The 11,659-nt window shown below is 34.2% G+C and overlaps 1 protein-coding gene across 1 annotated transcript; it reads left to right on the top strand.

Moving 5' to 3' along the window:
- Window positions 1-3,498: 3,498 nt before the first annotated feature.
- LOC114475387 (ras-related protein ralB-B-like) lies at window positions 3,499-11,060 on the top strand. Its single transcript, XM_028466141.1, has 5 exons — window positions 3,499-3,633; window positions 8,672-8,826; window positions 9,267-9,475; window positions 9,541-9,715; window positions 10,587-11,060. The coding sequence occupies exons 2-5, from the start codon at window positions 8,713-8,715 to the stop codon at window positions 10,692-10,694; spliced, it is 606 nt and encodes a 201-aa protein (XP_028321942.1). The 5' UTR covers window positions 3,499-3,633; window positions 8,672-8,712; the 3' UTR covers window positions 10,695-11,060.
- The last annotated feature ends 599 nt before the right edge of the window (window positions 11,061-11,659 follow it).

Here is an 11,659-nt window from a genome sequence, read left to right as displayed (position 1 = left end):
TTTCCATTCTGGCGTCTAAAGACATGAGAGCGTTTGAAAGTTTATATACAGTACAAGGAGGGGTCACCGCCACGTGGGTGGGGCCCATTGGAGAGGGGGCGGGGCTTGAGGCGATCCGGTCTAAGGTGATGGTAAAGATATTGTGGCAAAACTACTAGTATTCAGTACTCAAGTCAAAGTATCGATACATGAACAACAAATGACTGGTAAAAGTATTGAAGTTGTTCTAAAAGTTAAAAAGTACAAATTAAATATACTTTAGTAAAAAGAAAATAAATGTTCCTTCAATAATAGACAGGGTTTTTAAACCAGAAAATTACACACATATATATTAATATATATATAATTATTTTTTAAGAAGTTGTAAAAAAAAACTTTTACATGGAAATAAATGAAATCTGTTATATTTGAACATATGGAGAATTATAAATAAATAAAATCCCAACTTTAAAATGTGAACCATAAAAGTCACACCTCAAACTACCAAAATATTACGTCTTTTTATGTCATGACGTCATCTTCAAAGGTTTTAAAAGTAACGAGCTCATTTCTAAGGAGTTAAAAGTAGATTTTTGTTTTTAAAAAGTAAGGAATAAAAGTTGCCGTACTTTTCATCTCTACAATTACAACATTTTAGTTTAAAACAGAGAAGTCAATGAGTCACATGATCTAACTATAGAAAATACACACAATTACTCCTAAAATACACAAAAAACTACAAAAACACAATGAAAATGCAGAAAAAAACAATAGACAAAATGACTCCAGAAACACACGAACCCTGGAAAATCTATGAAAATTGTAAATTATAATTTGATTAAATGCAAAATAGTTCCATAGTTTACACATATGTAGTGAATTATTATAAAAATATGTGTGGTTTGAAGTTTTCCCACTGTTTACATTCATACAGGTTACAGTAGTCATAGCAACGATACAATTTTACTGAGTAAAAATAATGTGAATGTAACTGATGTTTTATACAAAGAGTTTATAAATATCCTAGATTATGACTATTCTATTAACTGTATATTAAACATGTTTGAAAAGGTTGGAAATCATGTATTTTTGATCAGTTTGTATTTGATTTTATAAATATCAATGTGCAATGTCTAATTATTGATTAATTTGTGGGTCTTATTTGTTATTTTGTATATTATACATTTATATATTTGTCTGTTATTACCTCCTTCAATTCACAAACATCTATTGACAAAAGTATGAAACAGATTTCATTTGAACCAAAGATTAATTTTACACCAGAGAAGATTCCGTTACATTTTGGAGACGATCTGGATCAATAAACTGATTCTGGATCAAAGTCACTTTCTCTCATCGTTTGTAAATCTCAACAATTCAAATCTTGGTTGATAATGGACGGATCGTTATGAGGTTTGACTCAGTCATGTCTTTTCTAATGCTTCCATGTATGTTTGCTAATGCTGATGACACACGGTTTAAAGACGAGCACAAGCTGATTTTGTTAAATGCAAATGATGCATGTTTTGCAGTCAAATGTGACATGATCCAGGACAGCTCGCAGCACATCCGGCCAGCGCGATTTGTTAATAAAAATCTCAAACTAAACAAATGAGGCCTGGAGAGCAGCCGACCTACAGCAGACCTGTAGCAGACCTGTAGCAGACCTGTAGCAGACCTACAGCAGACCTACAGCAGACCTGTAGTAGACCTGTAGTAGACCTGTAGTAGACCTGCAGCAGACCTGTAGTAGACCTGTAGCAGACCTGTAGTAGACCTGTAGTAGACCTGCAGCAGACCTGTAGTAGACCTGTAGCAGACCTGTAGTAGACCTGTAGTAGACCTGCAGCAGACCTGTAGTAGACCTGTAGCAGACCTGTAGTAGACCTGTAGTAGACCTGCAGCAGACCTGTAGTAGACCTGCAGCAGACCTGTAGTAGACCTGCAGCAGACTTTCAGCAGACCTGTAGTAGACCTGCAGCAGACTTTCAGCAGACCTGTAGCAGTCCTGCAGCAGACCTGCAGCAGACTTTCAGCAGACCTGTAGTAGACCTGCAGCAGACCTACAGCAGACCTGTAGCAGTCCTGCAGCAGACCTACAGCAGACTTTCAGCAGACCTACAGCCGACCTGCAGCAGACTTGCAGCAGACCTGCCTGGCCGACCTTTGACCCCCTCAGCTGTCCATCATTATAAGGAATACAAAGTTTGACTTTTTTTATGTCAAAGTTGACTTTTTGTGTATTTTTTTATGTTTTTCAGAGTAAATAAATAAATAATCTTACCATTGAACAAACTTCATACACTTGTTCTTCTTTGAAAGCAGTAAGTGTTAAAGTTGTGAAATAATGCCATCTTAAGTCCATAATCTGAAACTACAGCTCATACAGTCAGAGTTAAATCATCTTTAGATAATAACTATTCAAACGTTTTCAATTCCTTTTTTTTTTTTACAAATAAATTTCCAAAATCTTCCAGTTTTTATTTGTATTTAATTCAGAATCAGATATAATAGATGTATTTTTCTGTTCCTAATCTTCTTCTGTTGCATTCTTACAATGTACATCATTTATATTCTATTAAACAACAGTTACAGTAGTTACAAACAAGTAATCTGATTAAATAAACAAATCAATAATCTCTTGTTGCTGAATAAAAGCAACATCACGAGAGGTTGAATATTAACAGTGTTGTGATTATTTATCAACATAAACACAGAAAATAACAGAAAAATACACAAAAGAACCAACAACAAAAAATGACTCCAAAACCCAAAAAGAAAAATATAAATAAACAGAATGTCAACAAAAATGACTCGAAAAACACTAAACAACAAAAATACACAAAATGACTCCAAAAGCCAATAAAACAAGAACAAAAATATACAAAACAATAAAAATATATAACACAATGACAGAAAAATACACAAAAATGACTTCCAAAACACAAATAAATACAATATACAAAGAACATATGTTTATACAACCACAATAATAAACACACAAAGCCTTGTTTCCTGTGTTAATGCTCAGATTGGTCATTATTCTAATGCTAATATGCATGTTGATAATGTGACCCTCAGACAGAGGAAACAAAAGTATTCAGTACACAAGTACAAATATAAACACATAAAAAATGAAGTTTCTCTCTTACTTGAGTAAAAATAAAAAAATACATGCTACTAAATGTACTTTAAGTAAAAATAAAAGGAACAAATGTCCCTTTAATAATAAAACAGCGTTTTTAAACCAGCAAATTCCATATCTTTTATTTTGTTAATAAGTTGTGGAACATGTAAACAAGTTAAATCTATTTCCTTTGAACACCTGGAGAATTTATCACTGATAATTAATAAAATGTGAATAAAACCCAGAGAAGCTTTAAGTTTAACATTTAAAAAAACTTATTTGGCCTTAAAATAAAGTATTCACAAAGTTTACCAAAATATTAAAAAAAAGACAGTTTGCTGTTGTTTGGTTGTTGTTGTTTCCATGGTAACCCTTGGTCCAGCCCCCTTTGGGCAGAGTGACGCCTCCTCGCAGCCATTGACGATCTTTGGTTCAGTCCAAGGTGGGGCGCAGTGTCTCCCGCACAAGTTGTAAAAGTCGATGTTCTGTGTGGTTCCTGCTCCAACTAAAGCAACAGCCATCAGTGGGTGAGTGCGCGTAGCTTGTTTCAGCACTTTTCGCTAGCTGTGGGTCACTTCCGCTCCGCTACGTTACGTTACAACGTCTCTAAATTCACTTCTGAGCGTTATCTGTAGCTGCTTCTCTAGCCTGCACCCAGCATGCAGAGTGACGCCATCAACAACCAATGGCGTGAGGCCGAGTCGTGGTTTCACCCAATCGGAGCAGCTGTAAGGACAGTGGGCGGGGCTACGTTAGCAGAAGTGTCAGCTGAGGGGAAACAGGAGTGAATCCAGAGTTCCTCTTTAAACATAGTTTGATCTAATGTTGTTATTTATTCAACTTTATGACTTATTTATTATTAGAAATAAGTTACAACCTTAATGTTCTCATATCACGTTCAATATCATGTTATCCTCCGTTACAAATGTCGTCTTCAAAGGACTCTTTGTTTTCTTGGACAGTGTTTCTCAAATAGAGGTACGTGTACCCCTAAGGCAGTCATAGGCAACTGGTGGCCCGGGGGCCACATGCGGCCCCCAAAACAAGAGTTATACGAAGAACAAAATAATACACAAAACTCCAGAAACAGAAAATGACACAAAAATACACTAAATATCCACTTATTCACACAATTACAACACAAAAATACAACAACAAAAACACACACAATGACTCAAAAAACATAAAATTAATCGTCTTGACAAGAAAATAGACGAAAGGAATAAAAAAAACAAAAAAAAAAAAAAAGGACTTATAAGACAAAACTCTTTATTCTTTCCTGTATTAATGCTCAGATTGGTCATTATTTTACATAAATGTTGATAATGATCAGACAGTTACATCTTCTAGAGGTACGAACAAATGAAAGCATAAAAAATACATACATGTTTTATAATGTTTAAGTAAAAAATGATAATCATACTGAATTTTACCAGCAACTCACAAAAATACAACACAAATATACTGAATAATAAAAAGAACAGACAAATGATGATAGACATGATATTTAATAGAACATGAACTGTAAATACAAAGTGTTGGTTCTACACGATGCAGGAAATTACTATAAATGATAATAACACAAATAAATCTATTGAGGCACTAAATACAGTTTCTTTCACTGATTTACTAAATTAAATAGTTTATAATGTATGTTATTATCATTAATTCATCATTATGTCTAGTTTAACCTGGGCAGAAAAAAATAAGTGAAATAACATAAGTTTAACCTGCATTTATAAATTATCTCTGCTTTATGAAAACAAAAGTTTTGTAAAAAATAAAAATAAATAAACTTTTGAAAGCCCTCAGTCTTATTTTGTGCAGATCTTAAAGTAAACAAAATAATACAAGAACACACAAAAAATACTACAAAAACACATGAAACTATGGCTGCAAAATGAATCCATCACATTTAAATCAACCTGATGGTTCATATTATTTACATTTATAATACAGACACTCATTAATAGTGTATTTATTCATGAACCCAAATTTATTATTATTACTTTATTATAATTCCATTTTAAAGCTTAATTTTACACTGTAAACTGTTCACATATTGTTTGTTTAAAAGGAATGAAAACAGTGATTTTCCCTAATATGATAAATAATAGTGATTATAATTGGAATGATGTTTATAATTTTGGCCATAATCGTGCAGCCCTAACATAAATATGAAGAAAACTAGGCAAAAATGACCCCAAAAACACACAAAATAAGAGATAAAAAAACAACAAAACAAAGAAAAACAGAAGAACAACAACAACTCAACTGTAGTTGTTTGCTGTACATGTAGAGATATTAGATATTTATGATAGAAAATGCAGCAGAAATCATCTTTATGAGCAGGTTTATTCACAGAAACCAGTAAAAGGTCACGAGAAGAATCAGAAATGAATGGAAATGTTTGAATGGGATCCAAAAAAGCACTCACCACCCTCATCGTTCTGCTCCAATCAAAACGTCACGGATGCTCTGAGATGTTTCTGTCTATGGAACTTCAGAGCAATCATTAAAATAAAATGCTGCAAATCTTCCTCACTTTCAAAATAAAGCTGAAATAGAACTGATTCAGATCCAAAAAACCACTTAGTGTAAATCCAATGTGGGCCGTGTTATCACACAGAGGTCAGTGTGTAAATAAATCACAGACCACAAACTGCTACACTTATATAAATATATATAAATATATACCACGTTCTGGAAAGAAACGCTTGTTTGTATTTATTCAGCTTAGAAATGGTTTCATCAATCTTTTAAAAGCCTTTTAGGGATAATTTAATCCATCACAGATGTTTTCATAAACATAATGTTATAGAAATAGAGACTAAACACCATTTTGTGTTTATGCTAAAAAAACAGTAACGTGACACTTGTCAACGTGTCATACTCTAGTTTTATTAAAATGACTTTATTAATGAAAGGATAGTTTTACCTCTTTATAAATCTATTAACCTGATTATAATCACACAATAAACTTCAATTAAAATCAATACATTTCAAGAACAAAATCAATAAAATAATAATAATGTTGAATAAATACATGAGGTAATTTATTTACACACAGTAAGTGGTTAGCCTGTTAGCTAACACTACAAACAGCATTATGCACATGTACAGGTTCATATAACACGTACAGTATTTGTACTGACAGCTCTTTATAATAACTAGTGATCATAGAAACAAATGATTCTATTTAACCTCACTAACGTTAACGTTATAAATGCATAAATTCATATTAATCATGGTTCTCACCAGCACAGCCGTAGCGTAGGGACCCTGACGCTGTGATGTCACAGGTTGAAACAGTGTAGGAGGTTTTTTAATCAGTACCGTGTTAATAATAGTTTAAACTCTCTTTTTTATAATATATTAATATTACTACACTTAATATCTCATTTAAATTAGAAAAGTACGTCTTTGGATCAGATGTTATTTTTCTACAGTGTGTGAGTATTTATTAGTGGTTGAGGGGTCGTCTTCTGATCCAGAGGTTGGGGGTTCGATCACAGTTTAACCCTGTCTGAGTTGATGTGTCCTTGGGCAAGAAAGTGTTTGACCAGCACCTTGTGTGTTAGCTCAGTCCATTAGTGTGTGAATGAGTTGATATGTAAAGTAGGAATAAAGCTCTATATCAATCAAGTCTATTTACATATATATTTATACTGTATATATATATATATATATATATATATAAGGATTCTTAGGCCAATCACCAATCATTGAGTTTAAAAATCAGTACGACCTGATACAGATTCACATAAACTCAAACAGTTAAACGCAGCGTTGTGACTGTGAGGAAGAGTTAAAGACCTGAACATAACATTTGTTACTTTACCAATGTCACAATTTATCATTTGAAAATGATTTTATTATATTGAACATTTTATTTCTTGAAAAAAACAGTTGAATATTTTATAGAGATGATAGTGTTTTGAACAGTTTGTGTACATATATAATACATAAAATAAGGGTGTTTACAGGGTGTGATACAGCAGGATGATAATAATAATAATAATAATAGATAATAATAATAGATACATAATAGCATATTTGATCATGTTCTCATTAAAGATACTCATGTTGAAAAGGGGTCAGAAGTCCTACCCACATGTATTGTTGATTTAATAGTGGAGGTTAGGGATGTAACGATTAATCATAAGACAGTTAATTATTGATTCATAGTTATCACGATTCATAACCATTTTCTGAAAATTTAATCGCAGTACTTTTTTTTAAACAGCAGAGGGCGACATCTATTTATCCTTCTCTTGTTCAAATGCTGAGGCGGCGGGCGGAATCTGCTACTACTTTCTTTCTGGCCGCCTTCTACTCTTAAACATGTTCATAAATGATTCTTTACCCCTTTAGCACCGAAAGAATATCTGTAATATTACATGAATATCTGTAAAAGTCATGTTTTCTATTAGCTCTGTCTGCTAGCATAGCATCTCTTCTTCACTGCTCGATTAGCTGCATCCCAACCCACCACTGGGTTACCAGCGCCCTCTGCTGGTCCAAACTAATACAGTACAGTATTTCAGTCATCATTTGACAACAGTTACATTTTGTAAAATAAATGGTGAGAGAATCGTATCGTGAACCCAGTACGTATCAGGAGTTGAGTGAATTGTTACATCCCTAGTGGAGTTAATGTAAAAAGTGTCCCCTCAAGTAAAGTACAGATACTACAAAATATTACTTAAATTAGTATTCACATGTACACAGCAGAGGTGAGGAACACACACACACACACACACACACACCACCATGCTCTAACAGACAGAAGGGTTTGGTATTAAAGTGAAAGTAAATGGGAGAGCATCGTTACGCTATTTAAACATGTTCAGGCTGAGTAAACACACACACACACACACACTAACGACAGATGCTCTCCCTGTTTTCAGAGACTATAACGTTTTCACAAATACGAGTGAAATAAAGTCGTGTCACGTAAAACAAACAACTCTATGGTGTAAATGAGACGATAAAACAATGCAATGGGAGCGTCTACAGGAAGTTACATCACAACAATGACATCATTGATCAGATCAGTGAATTAAGACATTACAGCTGATCACATTTATTACATAACATGGTAAATATCAGCTGATCTGATGAAGCTGATTAGATCAGTGTAAAGTCTACTGTATATATACATACATACAGTATATCAATAAAAACTCTGATAAATGTACAGAACTCTTTTAAACAGTAATTACTGAGCAGTCACTAAATGGACAATAAAATGTAAATGTCAATCACCACCAATAATATTTTCTGAACATAAATGTGTCTTAAGATGATTATTAAAAACAAACCAAGCAGTAAAGTAGTTTTTGTAGACGTAAACAGGAGTTCTATCAATCAGTGATTGATTGATCAACCTCAGACCAGAATCAATCAACCTGAATAAACACAAATACTGTATATTTGAAATGTACTAATCATTTCTATCAACAGGTTATGAATTCAGTTTGTAGAAGCACTAATGTGTCCTTTTAATAATCAATGACGTCATGGGACATATTTAACACTCTATGTGTTTGTCCTGGTTCTCAGGGTCAGGGGGCGGAGCCTGTGGACGGGCACAGAGTGGAGTCATGGCGTCTGGTAAAAACAAGAACCAGACATCTCTGGTCCTGCACAAGGTGATCATGGTGGGCAGCGGCGGCGTGGGGAAGTCGGCGCTCACGCTGCAGTTCATGTACGACGAGGTGCGGCACTACGTTTCCCATCAGCCCCTCTGCCTCTCTTTTATTATAGAATATAGAAATAGATCAAAGGTTGTTTATTCACTACCAAAAGATTTATTAAAATAAATATCAAACATCTTTATCAGATATTGGGTTTTAAAAAACTACAAAGTGTATAAACTGTATATTCTAGATATTTGTTTATCATTTGTAAAAAGTAAATTACATTTGAGTAAAAGCTCATCAACGTAAACTTTTAATAACGTATTGTAGTAAAAGTATAAAACACATTTTATAATTATTTTCAGTAGAATAAATACATTTTATTACAATAAAATAATGTATGTGTAAACGTAATGAAGTAAAAAAGGTGAAATAAAGTGTGTTGAGTGTAACGTGTAAAAGCAGTGGTTGGCACTAGATGGCGCTATATGAATGAGTTCCTGTGGTTTGTGCTGTAGTTCGTGGAGGACTACGAGCCCACGAAGGCCGACAGCTACAGGAAGAAGGTGGTGCTGGACGGGGAGGACGTCCAGATAGACATCCTGGACACGGCGGGACAGGAGGACTACGCCGCCATCAGGGACAACTACTTCCGTAGCGGAGAAGGTTTCCTGCTCGTCTTCTCCATCACTGAGCACGAGTCCTTCACCGCCACGTCTGAGTTCAGGTCCGTTTACACCAGGGTCACATGATCAACATTCGTGTCAGCATTAGAATGACGTGTGCTCTCAGGGAGCAGATCCTGCGTGTGAAGGAGGAGGAAACCATTCCTCTGCTCGTGGTCGGGAACAAGTCGGACCTGGAGGAGCGACGGCAGGTTTCTGCTGACGAGGCCACGGCTAAGGCTGGAGAATGGGGCGTTCAGTACGTGGAGACGTCTGCCAAGACCAGAGCCAACGTGGACAAGGTACGCACTGAGGGGCGGAGCTTAAGAGCTGTAATACAATAGAACTGTTATAGGAGCAAATATTTATTAGTGCACACGTCCAAATCCTTGATATCAAATATAAAATGATTAATCACAATAATAATACAGAACATAATGGATGGATAAAAGATCAATAAAAACATTATGTATAATCATAAATAATAATATCGCTAAATAAATTCAATCAGGCATATTTTGTCAAAGCCAGCAAAGTGCAGAGGTCATGTTTTACTTTATCACGTCATGCTGGATTTTTTATTTAAAGTGGTAAACAATTGTTTTTTTATTCACCTAATTTAATTATTTTAATTAAAATGATTTAAAACATCTGCTGCTTCTCATTCTTTATATTCATTTAATTGTCTTAAAATTATGATTTTAGAGTTTGTCATATGTTCACAGTATTTTGCTGAGCGTTCATTGGATAAGTTAATGCTATGCTAATGTGAGGCTAATGCTATTGCTAGGTTAAGTTATTGCTATCGTTATGCTAATGCTAGGTCGGTGCTAATCATTAGCACCAACCTAGCATTAGCAGGTATTGCTAGGTTATTGCTATTGCTACGCTAATGTTAGGGTAATGCTAATACTAGGTTATTGCTATTGCTACGCTAATGTTAGGTTAATGCTAATACTAGGTTATTGCTATTGCTACGCTAATGTTAGGGTAATGCTAATACTAGGTTATTGCTATTGCTAGGTTATTGGTGTTGCAATGTTAATGATATGCTAATGTGAGGTTAATGTTAATGTAATTGGGTTAACCCGTAAGTTAGCTTAATGCTTTCTAATGCTATGTTAATATTAATACTAATTCTAGCTAATGCTAATGCTAAGCGTCATTTTTCAGGTGTTTTTCGACCTCATGCGTGAAGTCCGTAAAAAGAAGATGTCTGAGAGCAAAGACAAGAACGGGCCGAGTGGTAAGAAGAAGAAGAAGCGCTGCTGCATACTTTAACGTGCCAAAGTAATCCAACAGACTGAAGTCACATGACTCTCTCCTCAGACTGTGCTGCCAAATGTATGTGGACAATGTTTGACGTGTTTCAGCTCCGACAATCCCAGCCGTCAACATGGTTTAGGTTTCTCCCTGAAACACACTTTAATCCTCTCACATTCCTGCACACACTCCTTTAGACGCCTGTTCATAGGCCCATCAACACTATCTGCCTTTTTTCACCTTTTAACCAAAATAAATTGGATGAAAGTTGGCCCCGTGTGACTTTATTAAGGACATATTTTACAAATATATTCATGATTATTAGTAATTAATTTGATCAAAATACATGTGAAACAAGGATCTCTGGGTCTAATTTTGTCTGGTCCCCAATGTAAACGTATTAAACACACAAAATGACATAATTCCCATAATTTTATATATTTCTTTTGTCATTGTATGTATTTTTCTGTAATTTTGTGTGTTTTTGAGTCATTGTGTGGGATGTGGGCCACAGGCCACCAGTGACCCATGTGTGTGGTAGTGTGCTATATGTTGTCCAGGTGTTACAAATATGGTTGTTAAAGCTGCAGTCTGTAAAATATGTGAAACTGTTATAGAAACAGTTTCCGTAAAGACTCCAAAAATACAACATAAGACAACAAAAATGACTCCAAAAATACACATGACAGATAAATACACAAAAATGACTCGAAATGCACAAAACAACACCAAAAACATACAAAAGGCTAAAATGACAGAAATAATATACTAAATAAAAGACAAAAATACACAAAATGTTAGAAAAAGACACAAAAATATTCCAGGAACACATTAAATAAATCATAGATACACAGTGACAGAAAAATACAAAGTATTATGTATTGTATTTTAAAAATAAAATAAAAAATACAATACATAATACTTCAATACTCCTAAAATATATGTAATGTATAAATATACAAATAATAAATAAAGTAAAAAAT

This window comes from Gouania willdenowi, chromosome 2 (genome assembly GCF_900634775.1).
Source record: "Gouania willdenowi chromosome 2, fGouWil2.1, whole genome shotgun sequence".
Lineage (NCBI taxonomy): Eukaryota > Metazoa > Chordata > Actinopteri > Blenniiformes > Gobiesocidae > Gouania > Gouania willdenowi.
Note: the sequence above shows the minus strand (reverse complement) of the source record. Positions and strands in the feature narration are given on the sequence as shown.